General features: G+C 39.1%; 1 protein-coding gene across 1 annotated transcript; it reads right to left on the bottom strand.

Annotated features, from left to right (window-relative positions):
- Positions 1 to 412: 412 nt before the first annotated feature.
- OSTF1 (osteoclast stimulating factor 1) lies at positions 413 to 19,948 on the bottom strand. Its single transcript, XM_080573917.1, has 10 exons — positions 19,756 to 19,948; positions 9,990 to 10,036; positions 9,415 to 9,465; positions 9,268 to 9,331; positions 6,057 to 6,110; positions 5,498 to 5,605; positions 5,026 to 5,075; positions 4,843 to 4,921; positions 4,264 to 4,362; positions 413 to 1,465 (listed from the first exon to the last, which is right to left on the bottom strand). The coding sequence occupies exons 1-10, from the start codon at positions 19,790 to 19,792 to the stop codon at positions 1,407 to 1,409; spliced, it is 648 nt and encodes a 215-aa protein (XP_080430043.1). The 5' UTR covers positions 19,793 to 19,948; the 3' UTR covers positions 413 to 1,406.

A 19,948-nucleotide genomic window follows, 5' to 3' on the forward strand; every position in this document is an offset into this window, starting at 1 on the left:
TTATCTGTATTTACTTCTTTCCAGGATAATAAAAGTATGAGTATCTGGTTCAATATATTTTAAAATGTGATCTTATGATGCTCTAGGGCTACTTTTAATCTCTAAAATACCAATTTTCATTTTTACCCTACCTGTCACAATTATTATTATTTTTTGTTAATTATCACAGAGTATTTCATATTGGACTGAATCTGTCAAAGTTGCTAACAGCAAACTTAGCCAAAAAAATTCAAAAGTAAGACTGTATCACAAATACTTGCCACACTTTCTACCATCACAAGTACCCCTCATTAGGGTATAATCTTTGGCTGAAGCTATTTGAGCAATCTGAATGAAATATTTCTTTAACTCTGCAGGGAAGCTTGAAAGTGGCTTAAATTCTTAACTGTCTTTAATTCACAGGAAGAAACCACACATTTTAAAAATGTTTATTCACATGCCTCTTTTGAATACACCTGTGGTATATTCAATATACATCTTTTCCCTCATTCCTTCAAAAACATTTAAGCTTTGAGGTAATTTAGGACAAATATAAGAACACTTAAAAAATAAAAGCAAGAGATCAGTAAAAAAATGTAGGCAGGATAAACAGAAAAATATTCAGCCTTCCTTTCACTATGAATAGTTTCAACAGAATGCATTTCAAAAGCAAAATAAAGTCATTAAGTCCAAAATTAAGTGTATTTCTGAAGCAAAACTGACTTAAGCAATTATTTCACCTGAGTTTATATTTCAGGGATTGGGCCCACAGAAGCAGAGAAGAAAAAGCATCCAGGGACAGATCCAGATCCTACTACCCCTTACACTAAGTGAGATGAAGAGGGAATTAAAACAAACAAACAAACAAAAAAAAAAAAACAAAACCCTAGACTCAAGCCTCCAAAACCGTATGTTGTTGTGCTGGCTCCACGTGGGAAGATGGTCACTCTACAGCAGCATCTCCATTCACACCTGTCAGCCAGTACTGACGCTGCCAGTATTATCTTGCTGCACAATGGAACCTATACCCAGGAGTACTTTGGGGAATGTTAGCAATGGTGTCCTGTTGTCCCAGAGGGACCTTTCAAGTTTGAGGATTGTATTCCGGAGATGCAAGGCACTTGCTGGGAAGGCCTGAGATGAAAACTGTGAGTTCAGAAGACTGTCCTCTGCCCGTTCAAGAGATAAGAAAGGAAAGGCTAAGCCACACATCCCCTGTCAGATAATCCCAAAGGAACTCTGACTTGTAACGTGGCATTTTCTGATACACATGAAGATTGTTCCCTTAGAAAGCATTATTTTACCCTCTTATTTATAAGCTATATTGGAAGACTGCAATACTTTAAGTAAGATAATTTTACAGTTTTAAAGATAAGCTTTGGAAATAGGCAGCATAGGTTATAGTTCTTCAGGCTGAATGGAAAAAGCTAATCGGAGTCTTCATCATCGAGGTATTCCTCCGCATTACTTAATGTTCGGACCGTACCTGGAAAAAACACAAAGATCTCTTTTAGCTTGGGATAAAAATCAAAGCCTCAAAAAAAATAGATTTGCAATGCTTGCAAATCAGTATCTGAGAAAACTGATTGCTATATCATTCAGGGATGCTAGCACTATATGGATGCTGGGGCTGAAGATTTGGATTGCAAAGATAGGGCTAAGCCAGTCACATCTCCTATGTATATGACGTAGTCTGTCCTCAGTGACCCTCAGGAGCCATCTCCTGGCTTGTTAGGAGCTGTACAACAGAGATGGAACTCTCTAGTTGTCTTTTCTGTATACATTAACTTCAAATCAAAAAGGAAAGGAGGGCTGCGTTGGCAGAAGAGTCTATGTAATTTTCTTCCAAGTGCTTACATGGCTACCATTCTCCACTTAAAATCGAACACATTCAATCATTGTCTCCTCTTTCCTCACCTAGATTTTTTTCCTAAGCAAGCATTTCTTAGATCTACTTACTTTATGAGTTTATGCTTTTGAAAAAATGATAAGTGGAACACAGGAGTACTGAAGTATATTCCCCAGATGTGCAGCAGTACCCGGAGAACTACATCTATCTTTGGGACTACACAAAGATAAATAAACAGCAAAGGCTTTCTGTGATAAATAATTATTTTCCAACAGATTTTCAAATATACAGTAATATGTATCGTATATAATGTATATTATTCTGTACTACTGGGAGCAAAGAATCATAAGATCCTAGTCAGTCATAGTTTTGCAATAATATATTTAAATATTATTAGTATCGAGTGCAGACTTATGTAATGCACAGAAATTATAACCATGCTATACTAGACTTGTAGAATAAAAATTAGCAAATTTAAACTGACCTGCAGAATCATTTTGATAAAAGAAATTTAAGAAAGTTTTTTCTCTTTAGTAGGAAAAGCAAAGGAAGGAAAGAAACAAGAAACAGTAGAGCCCTGTGTTCAAGGGGCCATGCTTCAGGAAAGGACAAATCCTATTTTCTCAAAAGCAAAAGCAACACAATCTTTTTGCATTCCTATGGCACAATCTTAATAACTCTCATTTCTTAGAATATACTTCAACAGTCATGTGTACACACATGAATCTGTGTGTAAAATCATAAAACAAAATTGGACATTTAACTTGTGGAAGTTGAATGTAAGTAACCTTCCTTGGAGAAAACAAAATATTTTACAGATGTCTTGTGATATAAGCCATATCTAAATAAGAACAGATCAGAAAATGGGGACAGGAAGATCACTGAAATAGGACTGAACATCTGAAAAAGAAACATATTTTAACTGACAGATACTTGAAATACTGAAATGTATAATCAAGTCATAGAAAAAAAGGAATGAATACAAATGACCAAGAAAATACAGCAAACAAGAAAAGTATACAGACCAGTGGTATCACATCAATTGTAAATGACCAAATTTAAAGAGAAAAACAAGCAAGGAAGCTAATATTGAAACTGCAGTTAAAAAACTAACATCAGCTCTCATATCAAGGCAAACAAGAAAACTGTGTGAGAGTATCAGAGCCTGGCAACAGATGAAGTGAGTAAAGATGAAAAATTAGCTGTGAAACAAAATAATTCAGGAGTGAAGCAAATGCACCAAAAGTAGGTAAAGTTTCTAGAAGTTTCTCAAGTTTCATTTTTCACAAAATGAAACATTAATTATTTGGGACATTAGAACAGAAAATAGTCCCATACCAGGTGTCTAAACCAGACAAGAAAAAAATTAAGTAAGTCGTCCTAACAGGGATTAGATAACATTGGAGAAAAAAAAATATTGAAACAAAGGAAAGTCTGCCCCGGGTTACAACTGCTTTCTTCAGAGCCAAAATTGACAGAAATTGTTTGTCAACATTTTCTAGGAAATCCGGGTATTACCTCTATCAAAAAGCTGATCAGTATTTTTGCTGCAACTGATCATCATCCTTCAAAGCTACTGTCAGATGTTCCATCGTTTAACTCCCACAACTGCGTATTACCCCCAAGTAATTCCTTCTGTTCTCATGTTTTCCATGCTAGACCTTCAACAGTACAGTTGCTAGACTGCATATCCCACTGGTACAAGTTGTCACTGCCTGTATCTTTAAGACATTTCTCATCTTATGTGTAATTCACTTAGGGTTTCCACACAAATTTCAGCCTCCTGAAAGTCACAGGTGATGTTGCTTATGTGACACTGAGCAATTCAGTCTTTGTTCACCTTTTTAAAATGTCCTCTTTATCTCCTAGAAGCCTTTTGTACACAGACATTGTGCTGTTAGGAAAGATGAACACAAGTGGGAGGCAGTGAGACTATTTTGATAAATACCTGAAAGCATTATTTCTTTATTCCTCCACTGAATATCACTTAGAGAGACATAGGAGTAAAAAATTGTAAAAGGAACAAGACAAAAAAAAAGAGGAGTTTCTGCAGATGTTGACTTAGTTTAGAGGAACAGAGAAAACATACCGACACTGCTTCATTCTCACACCCTGTTCCTTGTGGTATACTGTTCCTAAAGGAAGTTTCCATCCTTGCTTTTCTTCTGAATAGCCCTTACTGTTTCCACAAACTCCTTTGCTTCTTGGTAAGTAGGATGGCATTTTGTGTGGAGTCAACCACACTGGATGTGATGAACCACAGGCCTATCACGCCTCTGCTGAACTAACCCCATTCAAATAAACCCTTCCAAACAAAACTCTTAGCCCATCTAGCTCCAGAGCAATTATTACGACTAACAACATGTTGATATTTGGCTGAAATAGTGCATCCTCCAAAGAGGAAAAAATTATCAGAAGAACAAAATTATAAATACCTGCACTCTGTTTCTTCTTAAGCAGTGAAGCACAAGCTGCGTTGGTTGCCATGTCTAAAGCCAGTTTCTTCTCATTGTTCTTCAGATCTGTTCTTGCCCCTTTATAACAGAAAATTTCCATTATGAATCACTGTCCCAGGTATGCCCTGAGCAATGGTATTAAGTAAGACATGAGTTTCAGTAGCATGGGTAAAACAGCTCAGAATAATGGACAAGGAGATCTCATCTGTGGACTGATCTGAAGCAGACTAAAAGGTACGGACGGGCTTCCAAAAGCTACAGCTGGCTGGGGAAATTGCTGGCTACTCTCCCTTTCCAAGAAGGAAATGGAACTGCTGTTCTGGGGTTAAGTGCCTAATTTTGTCCACATAGCAGGATGAAATTTAATTTAAGCATGTGAGGTGTCTACTTTCCAAACAGCTGCCAGAATTTTTTTGTAAGGCTTATAAAGTCATGGCAGGTAAGCTGGCTAGAGATTGTAACTGGGTTACAGGAAAAGAATTTAAATATACACATTAATAAAAATTCAGGAAGCTCGTCTGCCACACAGATTGTTGAAATCTTGGTGAAGATCTTTACCCTTTGCCAGCAGCATCTCTACAATATCTGCATAACCTTTCCATGCAGCAGCATGCAAAGCTGTGTCTCCCAATTTGTTCTGTGGAGTTAGAGGGAAAAGCAACAGGATTAAAACACAGCAAAAAAACCTTTCAGCCTGTACCGAGGACAAATAAAATCACATCTATAGTGTAAGGGTCCTACCTGTTGGTTTAACTCTAGGTTTGCTTGGGTAAACAGAACATCCACTATATCTGCAGAGAACAGGAAAAAAAAAAGTTTAGTGGAAACAAAATGGTCTTATTTACATTCACAGTACAGATTTTAGTAAGATTCAAGGAAAGAGAGATCCAATTAGCTAATGAAAATTTCTAACAGCCAGAACATGTTCAGGAATCAATCATCAGTCAGTCACTACAACAAAATATGCAACACTTTTTTTGGTCTGTCCTTCTTCCCTCTCCGCTTCTAACAGTTACAGTGATTAGAAAGCCCGCTTCAACAGCAACAACAAAACACATAGCATTTGATGGATCTGAACCTCCCTTATAGTTTTAACTTCTCTTAAGAATATATATATATATACAAAAAATCCTTGCTTTATTATTTAGCAATCTGTCTAACAAGCCAATCAAGAAAATCAGAGGACAGTTATTTCCAATGAATTTGCTCATACCTTTGTGGCCTCCATGGCATGCCCAGTACAGGGCTGTGTTTCCAGCTTTGTCTAAGCCATTGACCCCAACTCGGTTATCCAAACATTCTCTCAACCAGCTTAGATTGCCTGAAAAACAAATTCTGTTTTACTGATTTTTTTTTTCTTTTAAAAGCTAACAGAAACATTACTTAGTTTTTTCTGAAAACTGCCAGTCTTACCATGAACATACGAGGAGAAAAAGTTATTATCAGAAACAACTATAATTTGTAAAACATCCTGTCCAACTCATTGCAAACATCTCTTCCTCCGTTCTCAGGAGACCTTCAGGTCCCTATAAAGCTAAATGGAAGACAACAACTGTTTCTGCTGTGTATACAATCATGTCACATAGAGTGGCAATTTTACCAGGCTGTAAAACAGCTTCTGAAAGCTGCAGAACTTCAACAGATAACTATCTTGCCAGTTCAAGATATCAGATAAACAAAACAGACAGGATAACTTCATTCTAAATACATTATTTTAGCACAAAACAAACAGTCTTTTAACATTACACAACTAAAATCCAAATCACACTTACCTCGCTTGGCAGCTTCATGCAATGGATTATCAATAGATTCAGCTTGTTCGGCCACTGAAATGAAACAGACAGTACATTCTAACTACATCTGAAAGTGAAGAGATACTTGATTTCTGTACAGAAATAAAACTTGCTATTTGTTCTGCAAGAGACAGTAATACATATTTGATTCACGTCTGAAAGGGGACTTGTGACTGGTGGAGTAGTCAGATACGCTTCAATTTCCTATATATGGGAAAGCAATTCAGAAAAGAGCTTGTAAAAACTTCAAAGCACAGCATTAAATTGATCAGAGGTTGCAAGGCATTAGGTATCTGGTAATATTTTATCTCACTTGTTACTTGCCATTCCACAATTGTAATGTTCTTAAGTAACTGCATGCGACTAGGTTTTCAACCTACAGCTTGCCATTATAAGTGAATTATTTCCAAGGGGTCTCTGAAAGATAGCTAAGAAAACCCACTGTCAACAGGCTTACAACTTATTTTACAGAGGTTTTTATTTTCCCTGGAAAACTTACAGGAGAGCTGCAAATCATAACTGCTGAAGCAATGAATATAGCAGTGACCAGACTGAAGTTCAGGCTTATGTAGATCTTTGCTTCATCTCACAAGCTTTAGGTTTTACTCGAGAAGAGAAGCCAACAGTTCCTGGTCACTGTGCTGTTGCAACAGAAAAAAGAAACTGAACAGCACTGTGGAACAGCTGAAAGTGCGGCTGTGATTTGGCAACTCCTTTTTTTAGTAGTTTTTAGGTGAAAAAGCTTGTGACTACTATACGTACAGACAAGTACAATCTGAGACTAGTAGGCTCTCTATGTTCTTGCTCTACAGCTCGTTATCCTAGGCAGGGAGACTATAAGAGTATGTTTCTCAGATCAAACTGCTACTACAATCAGATGCAATGCAGAAATATAACATATTTCAATTATCAGAAACAGAAGTCTCAAGACTGTCATAACCTCGCTACACCATTTCTTACTTTGGTGTATATTCCTCCCATAATGACTTGTAATTTCAACATTTCATGTTTCTCTAACTGTGAATAAAATAAAAATATAACTGCTAGATTCCAGTATTTCATGTTCCAAAAGTTTGTGCCAGCAGTGAGCAGAATCCTAAAGCAGAGCGGGAGAAGCTGGTCCCACAGCGGACAGCCATCACACAGGCAGAATGCCCTAGTGATATTTAGTAGTGCTTGTAATGCACGGCAGAAAGCATTAACTTTCATAAAGCATAACACTCTCTTAGAAACCTAAAAATAATTTTATCCTTATAAAACTGTCAGAAGTTCAGTAATCAGTACTTTTAATGCAGATAACACTTGATTCGGGCTTCGTCAGCTTTTCCATTCAGTCTTTTCAGACATGTTCCTTCAAGCCCAGCAAGTGGAGTACAAGACCCCACCAGAGCCTCAGCAGTTTCATGTCTGTCTCCACCTTCCTCAAAAAGGTTGCAGAAGAACACGAGGAGATATCACTGTTTCAGTAGTTAAGACTAAACCTAGGCAGACCTAACTGTGATGACCAGTGGAAGCAAACTTATGAAGATTTTGTACTCTTTGTCTAAATTGGAAAACATGTTCCTAGCACTCTTCACTCGTAGGTTCTGCATAGGTTTCTGTTCTGCTTACACATTAAATTTTGCAAATGCATGCACACAGACACATCCCTCTGGCCTAAAATCAGAGCGGCTGAGATTGGAAGGGTCCTCTGAAGGTCATCTAGTCCCATGCCCCTACTCAGGTAAAGCCACCCGGAGCAGGCTGCCCAGGACCACGTCCAGACAGCTTTTGAAGACTGCCAAGGAAGAAGACCACACCACTTCTTCACAGGAGAGGTGCTCCAGTAACTCCATGCCTCTCTTGTATAGGGGAGCCGAGAACTACACACAGCACTCCAGATACAGGCTCACCAATGCTGATGAAAGCTAAATGCTGCTCAGATAATTTTTGCAGTGAAACACTGGAAGCAAATTTTCCAAATTGATAACTGCTGATTTTATATTAAATACAGCATGCTTCAATGTCCAAAAGAAATTTGAGTGCAGGTAAGCACCTTTAAACTATTCTTGTATATAACAGCAATCATCTCTGGCAGGAATAGAGCCAGTCTAGAAGTCACAAAGTTTTTCTGCAAGTGAAATTGTACACTATGGTCTCAATAACTGCACTGTAGTCTTCTACTCATATAATTCTACTAAGTACAGGTCAGGGTGGGGAACCATATAGCATTGCTACCATGTCTCCTGGTGAAGAAGGGACAACACAGAGCAACCACACAGTTACCAAAATACTAACAGTTCTGATGCAACCTGTCACGTGACACTGCTACTCTGCCTACACTTCCTGGGTGGACTCAGAAGAATTGTGCTGTGATTACAGTACTCATGGCTTTTCAAAATGATTTTAGTTGAATGTGAAAAAGCAATTTCTATTCTGTCGAAACAGGTATGTTTAATGTTGGTGCAATCAAGAAAACATTTTCTTCTGTAGCTGAATAGGTTTGTTAAAAACCAACAAATGTCAAACAAAACAGCCTTATTTCTTCTGCAGGGGAAAAAAAAAAGACAAAAAAGCAACAAAGGATATCTACAGAATTGCTCATCTGCTTTAGACTCCTGTCCACATACAGTATTTATTTAACATTCCAAATATTGATAATTTATCTCTGTAAGAAGCCACCCAGAAGCTCTGACAGCTTCTCAAGCTCCAAATTATGAAAGGATTTGCGTCCATCATTAGATTTACTAAAAAAAGAACCAAAAAACAAACAAACAACAACAACAACTTAAAAAACAACACCTCAAACCAAAACTAATATACGAACAGAAAGAATACAGCTAAGACACTGCTAATAAGATCTTAAAGGTTGGAATACATTCACTAAGGTTATAGAAAATGTAAGCCTATGAGTTGTGTGTACTCTGTAGAATCCTCCTTTATATCCATGCGTTCTTCCTGTCAAAACTAAGAACACCTCCTGCTGTTACATGCACACTTAGAAACAAATACTTGGCAAACTCACGGCATGTATACTGCTGATGAATAGTGGTAAGTGATATTGCAGAAGTATTCCAAAATACCCTGGTAGAGTACTGTTAAATGCCAATATTGTTAACAGTGTCTGAAAGTAAGTGTATCAGTAATTTTAATTTGGCCGTTTCCTTTGATTGTAAATGATCTTACTAAATGAAAATATTCTAGACATTACCATAGTTGCTTGGAATTAGTCCAGTTCTTCCTTTGCAAGTTCCTTTCCACCAGTTTGTATCACTCTGGAGAGAAAGGGGAAAAGAGATTAGGAGGGATATAATGCATCTCAGAAGTATATGGTCTGTATGGGATGTGTCAGACTCACCATATCTGAGATGTAAATGATATCTCCTTCTTCAAAGTACAGTTCATCTGGCTTAAAAAAATAATTAAAATAGAAGTAAGGGTAAACAAAAATCTGGGTGTGTGTAATTAAGTAAAATAAATACCTGTAAAAAGCAGAGTCTATTCAGCGTTTCTTTCAAAATGACAATAGTTCTAATTCTGTAGATACTAGACAACTGCCTGACAGTCTGATACTGCAGTTTGACTTGCCTGCAGCTAACTTTTTGGATCTGTCATCTTCCTGACTGCTACGGAAAGACTTTGGTCTTTCCAACTGAACACTGTGCAACAAAAGCAGTGAAATATATCTTGTGTTAACTTCTTCCCCTTTCTTGGCTGGTCCCAGTTCATCAACTCTCTCAGTTCTCAATTATCCTTGTTGCCTTTGGAAGAAAAGAAAAGTCATATTTAAGAACCAGTATCCATCAACACACTATTTCAATGAAAAGTAGTACAGCAAGTCTGATAGTCCAACCCTAGCAGAACTAAAGAAACGTTATTATAGAGAAGTTTTAAAATAAGCCCCTCCAAATCCTAAAATATGGGTATACTTACCGTTCTGGGTTCAAATGTATATAGGGCTCTGAACACTTTAACCTGCCCTAAAAAAATAATAAAAAAAAAATATCAATACCATGCTTTCTAAACACTGCGTACACATACAGCCCCCAAATCCAAGTAAATTCATTTCCTTAACCCTTAAAACTGCTTGCTGAATGAGTTTGTGGTATGAATTTAACAATGAAAGTGATGATGAAAATACTGAACTCAGCAGCATGATTCTGAAGGAAATGGGTCTACTGACCAGTCCTACACATCTTACCGTCTTCATGGCTAACCATGTAAATCAGCTTAAGTATTGCCACTGATTTCTGAGATAAAGTGTAGTTCCAGTCATTTACTCACCCATGCACTCATATATTTGTATTTTTTTAATAATGTCAAATTCTACAGAATTAAGGAAGGAATAAAGAAACAAAGCAATGACTGATGTCTGTCCTATGCTCCCATACTTGCAGTCATTATTAATCAGAAAAATAACACAATGGCACAGAAATCATTGCAGGACTTGAAGAAAAATGATACCTAGTCAGCGAGCCCTATTTATGTAATGTACAACTTATAAGGCATTCTGCTTACATGCTTAAAATAACCTATAGTGTTTACAATTCCACTGAGTAAGCAATGTTTATTTTAATAGGGCAGTTTTAAGAGACTCTTAGCAGCATCCAAGCCTGGAAAACGTAACTTTAGTACAGAGAGGCAGAAATTTAACTGCATTAACTGCAAAAGAAGCATCGCTATAAACATTTAAAAATATTCAATCTAGGTGCATTCTGAGCACACAAAGCAGAAGGTATAAGATGGGTTCAGGAGAAGAAACATGTACATTCCATAACTTTATTAACTGGACTGCTGAAATCTACTGAACTTGATGGAGAAATATACAAACTGTTTTGTTTACTTTTAAATATCACAATTATGTAAGTAAGCCACACTGTACTGCAGTTTCACATGTTGTACAGACTAACTTATAATCAAAGCAGTTCTTTGGTTTATTTAGACAATGTACTACTTAGAAAAGGCTATTTTATGTGTTCTGTCACTGATGAATGTACTGCCCAGGATTCACACTGTACAACAAAGTGTGGTTACACAGACTCTTGCATAGTATGTTAAGGCGTAAATTATGTGGAGAGAATTGAGCAACAAAAGAGTAAGTTTCCCTATCTCTTAAGAATAAGCCCTTATCCTTCTCTAAAGAAGAAGAGGCAAAAAATGTCTTGAGATACTTTCTTGTTAGAGGTACTCTTTCTTACCCCAGCATCTAATAGCCTACTGACAGGAGTTTTAGAGTTTAAGCATTTTACAGAGTTAACTTAAGGGCTCAGTCTAAATATATATATGCTGACAGGCTTGAGAAAGAGGGATGGTACTCAACTGTATAAGCTGCCATATTGATCAGTCTGCCATTTTGATCCATATCCCAAAGTCCTGGAGTAGCTCTTGAAAGACATCTTCAAATAGAATCACAGAATATCCCGAGTTGGAAGGGACCCATAAGGATCATCAAGTCCAACTCCTGGCACCGCACAGGTCTGCCCAAAAGTGCACAGTCCAATCTCTTCTTAAATTCAGACAGGCTTGGTGCAGTGACTACTTCACTGGGGAGCCTGTTCCAGTGTGCAACCACCCTCTTGGTGAAGAACCTCTTCCTGATATCCAGCCTAAACTTCCCCTGCCTCAGCTTAACACCGTTCCCGCGGGTCCTGTCACTGGTGATAACGGAGAATAGGTCACCTGCCTCTCCACTCCCCCTCGAGAGGAAGCTGTAGACTGCGATGAGGTCCCCCCTCAGCCTCCTCTTCTCCAGGCTGAACAGGCCCAGTGACCTCAGCCGCTCCTTGTCCGTCTTCCCCTCTAGGCCCTTCACCATCTTCGTCGCCCTCCTCTAGACACTCTCCAGCAGTTTCATGTCCTTTTTTGCACTGTGGTGCCCAGAACTGCACACAGTACTCGAGATGAGGCCGCACCAGTGCAGAGTAGAGCGGGACAATCACTTCCTGCGACCAACTAGCAATGCCTCTAGATGCTCTCAGGCAAGAGCCATGGCACAGTCTATGTTTATATAGGGACATCTATCAATGTGTAACTGCTAAGCGAAATATTTCTCTAGTCCTCTCTCTCAAACTTTTTTTGTGGCTAAGTATATGTAATGATATATCCATAAAATTGAACTGTTAACTTTCTTAATTACCAAATGCATGCAGACACTGAAAATACTATTTTTCTTCCAGTCTGTAGCTATATCCCATGCTTCTCCCAGATCTTTATTTTTTTTTTGAGTAATACCATTGGAATTCTCTCTCACACAGCAGCCATTACTTAGACATAAAGGGTTCAACACTTTACAGAGCCACGCTCCAGAAACTAAATACCTGTACTGAGGCAGCAGCTAAAAAGAATGAAACCTCTTCTCTGTTCATTACATGTATTGAAATGATGAAAAAAAACAACCAAACAATAACGTGTCATAGACACAAGAGTTTCAGAATGAAGTGTCCAAACTGTGGCTAGTAGTCAATAATTAAAAAAAAAAAAACATATGGAGAAAGAACGAGATGACAAACCAGGATGGGTGACATAAAGGGGTGGGTGGTACAGAGTACTACTGTTCCTTATCCCAGGCTTTCTTCCACAGATGACAGTAAAATGCACAAAAGGACTGCACACTATATACTTTGATGACTTTAACCATCACCCACTACTTTTCAAGGTTCTACTTAAGTAAAAGGAGAAACTGGAGACCAAAAGGGAAGAATAACAAATAATAAAGCAGAAATGATAAGTTGGCAGAAGACAGGGAAAAGCAAGAAATATAGATCTTTGTACAGTATGCATTTCCAGTAATAGTGTACTACACACGTACCCACAGTTTAACAGTTTTCTAAAACTGGAGAAGAACAATGGAAATACTCAAGCTGATAAAAGCACTGTTGAAAAGTTTTTTAAACTAAAGGCAATTTGCTTTCTGTGTATGTTTTATTCTATACAACAGAAATACAGAGTTACTTCCCCAAATGTTAACTCACGGCTTCACAGTACAGCACGTTCTAGAACATTTCCCTCTGATGAAGTACAGATCTGCATCTACAAAACAGTAAGTCTGGTAAACTTTAGTTTTACAGTACTTCATACAGAGTTAAACACTACTTATTGCTGGCATTCTCAAATTATCTTTTAAGTTTTTCTTGATAAACAGACATTAAGCCTGTTTATATTGCTGCATTTAAGAGCAAAGAACAATATGATTTTAGCACTTCACAGTCTGGGAGATTTAAAATAACAAAATATAGGGACTCGAGGGGCATATTAAATCAGTACCCCTGTTCTGGAAATACCAATAACCTGTTTTTTACTAGGCACACGAGTAGCCACAATCACTTGAATACAAGTACTTTTATCTAGCAATGCACATCCCCAGGCTTGCGTACAAAATTACATCTTTCCCTGGCTGGTGTCCTCTGGAATAAGCACAAAATTAGAACATGCCAGAGGACCTGCTGTGCTCCTCTTTACAACCTGCTGTGCTCCTCTTTACTACCCTCCTTTCACCACTAACCACTTTGTAAGATTCCTGTAGGATGGAGATATAAGTTATTAGCACTGATGTGAATTTGCCGGTCAACTGGCTGCACCTCCTAAACAGGTATTTCTAGAACAAAATAACCAAAATACAAAAGACACGTGTAATTTTTTATTTTTTTGAGGTTTCAAGGTGTCAGGCAAACATTAACAACTTCGTTATCAGCAAAATTAACAAAGGCAGTATCACTTCTAAAAATAAAAAAAAAATAGAAGCACAGTGCAGAGATATGTCCCACAGTAACTGCAGGGACAAATCTGAACAGTCCTTTTCAGTTCCGTACTTCAGCCACAAGTCTGCCTTTTCCCTTTTCACAGGATTTTTATTAAACATCTGCAATACAACTATCTGACAAAAAAGGATAATTTATTACACATACTACACAGTCAAGTGAACTCAGCATACAAAACACCCATGTCACAATTTACCAAACCCTCACCCAGCAGCAGGACAAGGTGAGTCAACCTAAATTCCTCTGAATTCTTTCTGATAATTTCTCCTACAGAATGCTTTTATCAAGAAAGGAAACATGCAACTCAGACTCCTCTTAACAGTTTAGTAAGAAATAACACTCATGAAAGTAAAGAAACTGTGGTACTAAACAGTAACAACAGTTTAAAAAGGCAGCTTCTAACATATACTGAACTACACAAGACCTCTATCGGGTTTTCCAATGCAAAGTTTAAAAAAAAATTTTTTTTCAAAAGACCAGAAACTTTGTTTCCTAACAATTTTGATTTTAATAGCAGTATCATTAATAAAAGGTTGTTTTCAAAGAAGCGCTAAGTGTTCTTGCAACAAATTTAGTTGCAACAGATTTAGTTTCTCTCAGTAATGCTCCCCCCCCACTTCCCTTCTGTTCTTTTACCCCAGCTTCTGAATGCCGTCATAGACACCAGCATTAAAATTCCACTCAACTTGCACCTAAAGCATTTTCTGCTTTCCTCTTATTTGCTTTCACCTGTGAAAGAAAGAAAAGATTCTTGAATGGCATTACTTATTTAGCCATCTGAGTGAGGCCAAACTTCTAGCACCAAAGGGGAGGAAAAACAACTTCATTAGTCATTTTGTATTGCTTTTTCAGCAAACACAAACAAACAAAACTACCAATAACAAAAAACACACAATACAACAGCTTCCTGGATGTGAGAGCCATTTATTTTAGTTAAAATAATCATGATTATAAGCCAATCAAGGCTTGGCTCCAGTGAACCAATACAGGTCTTTTGCTAGAATTTTACATCCCGGTTCTCCTGCCAGAGACAGACACAATCAAATTTCACTGACTGATCCAAACAACTTTTCACAAATCAGATATTGGTCACAATGGAGCATCTTTTCATCGACTACATTTAGAGTGAGTAGCACTAGACTACCATAAAAATCAGAGTAATTAACTTTCTTTAGATAAAGACTCCCTGGGTATCACAATGCCCTGTCAGTGCCTGTAACAGAGGGAATGGAATACCCTCTGCACTACGGACTATAGCCTTCTACACACAAATTAGAAAACTTCAAGTCCATCAACTTCCGTAAGAGTTCAAGCTAATTCTTGGCTAACTGTCACCAGCCATTAGCTGGCAACCATCTTCCCCCTTGACCATCCTCCAAGGCTGCACAGACATAGCTGAGAATCAGGGAGAGTCTAGTAGCAATTTGATTGAAATCAACTGATTTCAATCCCCCCCTGTAACAAATTAACCAAAAAGAGAAAGTATGAATAAGCTCTGGGGTGGGGGGAAAAAGGGCAGGTTCAAGGGCCTATGTAAGTCTCAGAGTCTCCTCCCAGAACACAAATTGTGCATTTTGATACACATTCAGATGATTTTCTCTGAAGCATGAGAAATATCTTCTGCCTCACAGACTGCACGCTGTCAAAACCAGTGTGTGCTTTCTCAGTGTTGGTTTAAGACCCTACAAAGGAATTACACAACCTGGCAACAGCAGCAATTGGAAGCCACAATGCTTTTTGTCAAGAGCTGGCATTATGGGAAAACTACAGATCAGGATCATTTGTGATATGCTTGCACTTTGCTTTAACAAGGAAAGAAATGCTTGTGTTATGACAATGCATGTGTCTTTGGAAACATGCTGTTTTCTTAGAAGGACATTAAGGGCAGATGGAAACTTTCTTCCCCTGACTTTTCAGGAACAGGAAAATAAGGTACTGTTACACTCAGACGGTCAAGAAGGATTAAAGAGTGGGAATATGTTTTACAGAACTGCTGCTTGAAACCTGGCATTTTGCTCAAAGATTTTTGCATAGAGGCACAATGGAGTACAATACAGCATTTAAGGACCACCTTAAGACAGAAAAAAAAGTAGAGGTACCAATATTTAGATAGCTATCTTCCACTTTTAAATAGCGCTCTGTTAGAAAGGAGAAGTGAACAAGGGCACACAAATAGGAGAGGAGGGGGAAGGGGGGGCATTAAACCAGCAAAAAAGACAGGGACTCTGTTTAGGGATACACAGAAAAGAATCCAAAGGGCAGACTGGTACCAGCATAGATGACAAACTGGGGTAGCCCAGCAACAATCATTGACTGCACCCATCAATAATTGGAGCAGAAAGAACAAACAGCATTTGTTTACAGAAAATTAGAATTAAGAATATTCTCAGTGAAGATGTATGTGGACATATTCACTTTGCGCTTGATGCATACAATTTCACAGATTAATTTTGACCAGCAGTTTGATGGTTGAATCTTCCTCTTCTTAGCAGTTTAATTTTTGCATATACAGAGAATGCCTTCACTTGCAGGAAGCCTGTTTGTAGCCCCACCAAGCTGCTTGCCGTAAATGGAGGGTCTGGGGTCAGAAATGAAGATTTAGCATTCATGTTGGTGCTGTTTAATAGTTCTGCTGATGTTCGCCCCACAGCCTCCCACCTTCAAGCTCGAGGCTATGGCACAGCTCCCCACACTCACATGCCCACCTCTCCCTAGCTGACAGAAACCTTTCTGTGACTACAAAAGGGATCAGTTTGAACCAACTGGCTGCCGAGACCTTAGCGTACCACTCAGGGTATATTTTCTGCTCCTGTGACTCCTGTAACTGCCACAGCTCCTACTTCATCTCAGTAACAAGAAAAGTACTTGATTGTGGTTCAAACTAAATATTTATATTCAGAATTCTATTTTTAACTGTGAAAGCTACTAGTGGCTGCAAAGGCAACAGACCTACTTTAAAGGCAGTGAGCCGTTCTGTTACATATGTTTCCTTCTGCCTCCCTTCCTCTCAATTGGAATCATTTTAAATTGTAATTTCCTTGGGACAAAGACCTGTCTTTCTCTGTAAAATGTAAGTATTACGTGGACTCTATGCCAGGATCAACAAATCTTACCTTAACTGGAGAATAAGAAAGTAAGAAAGGTTTCTTTAAAATATTAATATAACATTTTCAGGTCCCGAAAAGCTGTTGCTGCACAAAGTGTAAGGCTCTAGTCCAAAAAGTGTAATCACAGAACACTGTTTAAGGAAAAAAACTAGCAGAAGTCAATACATCTTGTCAGGTTCAAAGGATTTATTAAGTTAATTCTGTTTACAAAAGTTACATCAGACACAGAATGTTTAAGAGGTTAATGAACTCTAAAAAGAATAATGTAGTTTGAGACATCAATAGAGCTTTTGAAAGATGGAGGAGAAACCCTACCCTTGCGTAGTGCTGACCTAGAAGAAAGCTTCAACTATTCTCAGCTCCCACTCCACTCTTTTGTATCTCCAGTGGCAAGTCTAAATAGAAAAACAGGCCTGAAAACAAGAATGGTACAAAAAGCCTCAGCAGAAAAGCAAAGTGAGGAGATAGCTTCTTTGAAAGCTAGATGTTTTAAAGGAAAAAGTCGCAAAACAATAAAAATTAGAAGCTTCCTAAAGCCACTAAAAACAACCACAGCCCCTTACTCAAAGGTTAACCACAGTCACCAAAATACTAGCTCATGAGCTGACAAATGTATCAGACAACTGACTAAAATCTATTGATGACAAAGCCCCTCTTCACAGAGAAATCCAACGCACTGTTCATGCAGCAGGATTATTAGAAGCGAAGAGTATTTTATCAGATAAAAATCTCTCATGTACAGAAAAAAACACATTTAATGCTGTAATTAGTATTCTTCCCTTAGCACGTCCTGTTTTGCACATTTTCAAAGCACTGTCTGGCCTTCCAGCTGTAATCTCCAACAGCCCTGTGATGAACACTCTCACTGTTTTAGAAATGAGTATTTCACTACATGTACTTCTCTACCACTGGCTGCATCTCCTTCCATCTCTGTCTAGTTTGCAGTGTTTTTTTTTTTTTTTGTTTTGTTTTTTAAACATTTCTTAGAGGACCGCAGCAGCCAAAGTCTTGTTTTCTATCTGTCTTGAATCGTAGCCATTCAGTGGCAAGGCAAGCAGGCTTGCTGTCCTCTGAGACAAGCTACAGACCAGGTTACAGTCTGGATACCTAATAATAATGAAGAAAAATGAACACAGCCTGATCAAATACACTGACATTCCACCATCTGCAGCCTAGAAGTTGGGAACAGATGTATCAGTTTGTAGCAAAAGCTACAGGAATTGTTTCAGGACATGCAGACCCTATATTTATGTCTTTAAGTTGCTACATTTTAATGCCTTTTACCCCAAGAGATCCAATGACAGTATTAAAAATGTAACTGGTATTATACACAGAGCAAACCCAGATATACAAAATATTTTGGAGTAAACTAGAAGACAGTCTCTTCCTGCCTTGGAATTAAATTAACACAATAGCTTCTGTAAGACTTTCTCTTTTCAAAAAGAAGACGTTTTTCAAAAAGACTTTCATTAATCGACCCTGAGAACGACTACTAAGAAAGTCTTATTCTCTTCCTCTTTCTTCTTCTGCCATTTATTTCTACCCATTTCCTTTTGCTGTGTCAAGCAATCATGTGGTAAACCAGATCAGCAAGTTCATTATAATGTAAGAATAACCTAACAAAAAAGTGTTCTGTAGTGTTGGAGCACCAATCCAGCTTGCCCTGTCACTAAACAGAATGGAAAAGGGATGTTGGAGGTGCAGAGAACCTCTCCTTTTGATGGCAGCCTGCATTTTATCAGATCAATCTTACCACAAAACTGCATCCCAGCAAACTCGTGAAGAATGCCCAACATTAGACATAAAACACCAGAGTTAGTGTTGTAGCTCTGGGAGGTTAAATAATTTATTTCCTTAAATTCCTTAAGAATCTTAACTTTAACCCATCTTTCTGCAAATTGACAAACTGAGTTACCCACTCTAGACGATTTTTTTCTTTGTACATATCTGGCTGTTAAAATAACACCACACCCTTTCAGAAGCCCACAGATTTCCTCATACAGGTTTTCAATGGCAGACCACAAGGGCCATACTTCTATTACTGCCTTATTTTCCCTATGGGTAAGTTCAGTTTTGAAAGATGCTTAGCAGATTAAAGGGCAGAGGAAATTCTTCCGAGGGTGGAACTCCGCATTCAGAGAGCTTTAACAGATTTTGCTTCTGCAGGTAGGTACGTAACAATGGATTAAGAGTTCTAAACCAGTTTTGCACTTCCTTTAAACAAATTCAAAACTTACAAGTTGTTAAAATATTTGGTCAGGTTGAGCACTGAGGTATTTTTGGAAAGCACTAAGATGTATTAAGAAGAAAAAGAAAGGTAAACCTAATGGCTTGAATTTTGGCAGACGAATGTACGTTGACCTAGAGGAAGATATCTTTACCCTGAGGTTTAAAACTACGCCACTTCTAATAACTTTTTCAACACGTTTTTAGGAAAAAAAAAATATGTATTTTTTGTGAGGTTGTGGAAACCAGCTCTTCACGAAAGGCGCCTGAAAGGGGCTCGGGACAAGAACTCCGCCTCAGCGCGCTGGCAGGGGTGTAAGGGCGGGCGGCAGGGCGCCGGAGGCTCCCCGGAAGGCTGCTCCCCTGCCTCGGCCGCGGGGCGAGCCCCGCACCGCCTCCGCCACGGCTTCCCGGCCAGCGGGGGCCTGACGGGGCCTTCTCGAAGCTTCCCCGGCGCGGCCACGCCGCCACCCCCGCGGCGCCCAGCCGAGGAAGAGGAAGGCAGCGGGCGGGCGGCACGGCCCCGCGCCCCCTCGGCGGGGCTCTGTCAGCCGGCACCCGGCTGCTCTGCGGGGCGGCGGGCGGGCCGCCGGGACCCTCGCTGCTTACCTGGCTTGGCCGGTTTCGGCGGCGGCGGCTTGGACATGGCTGCGGCCGGCGGGGCGAGCCCTCTCCGGGCTCCCGGCGGCGGCGGGGACGAGGAAGGGGAGAACGGGGAACAGAAGGAGGAAGGAGGGAGGGAGGCGCAGAGGTAGGGATGGGCGTGTGCAGCCACGGTGCCGTGCGCAGCGCCCCCTAGCGG

Source organism: Anser brachyrhynchus (assembly GCF_964034855.1).
Source record: "Anser brachyrhynchus genome assembly, chromosome: Z".
Taxonomy (NCBI): Eukaryota; Metazoa; Chordata; class Aves; order Anseriformes; family Anatidae; genus Anser; species Anser brachyrhynchus.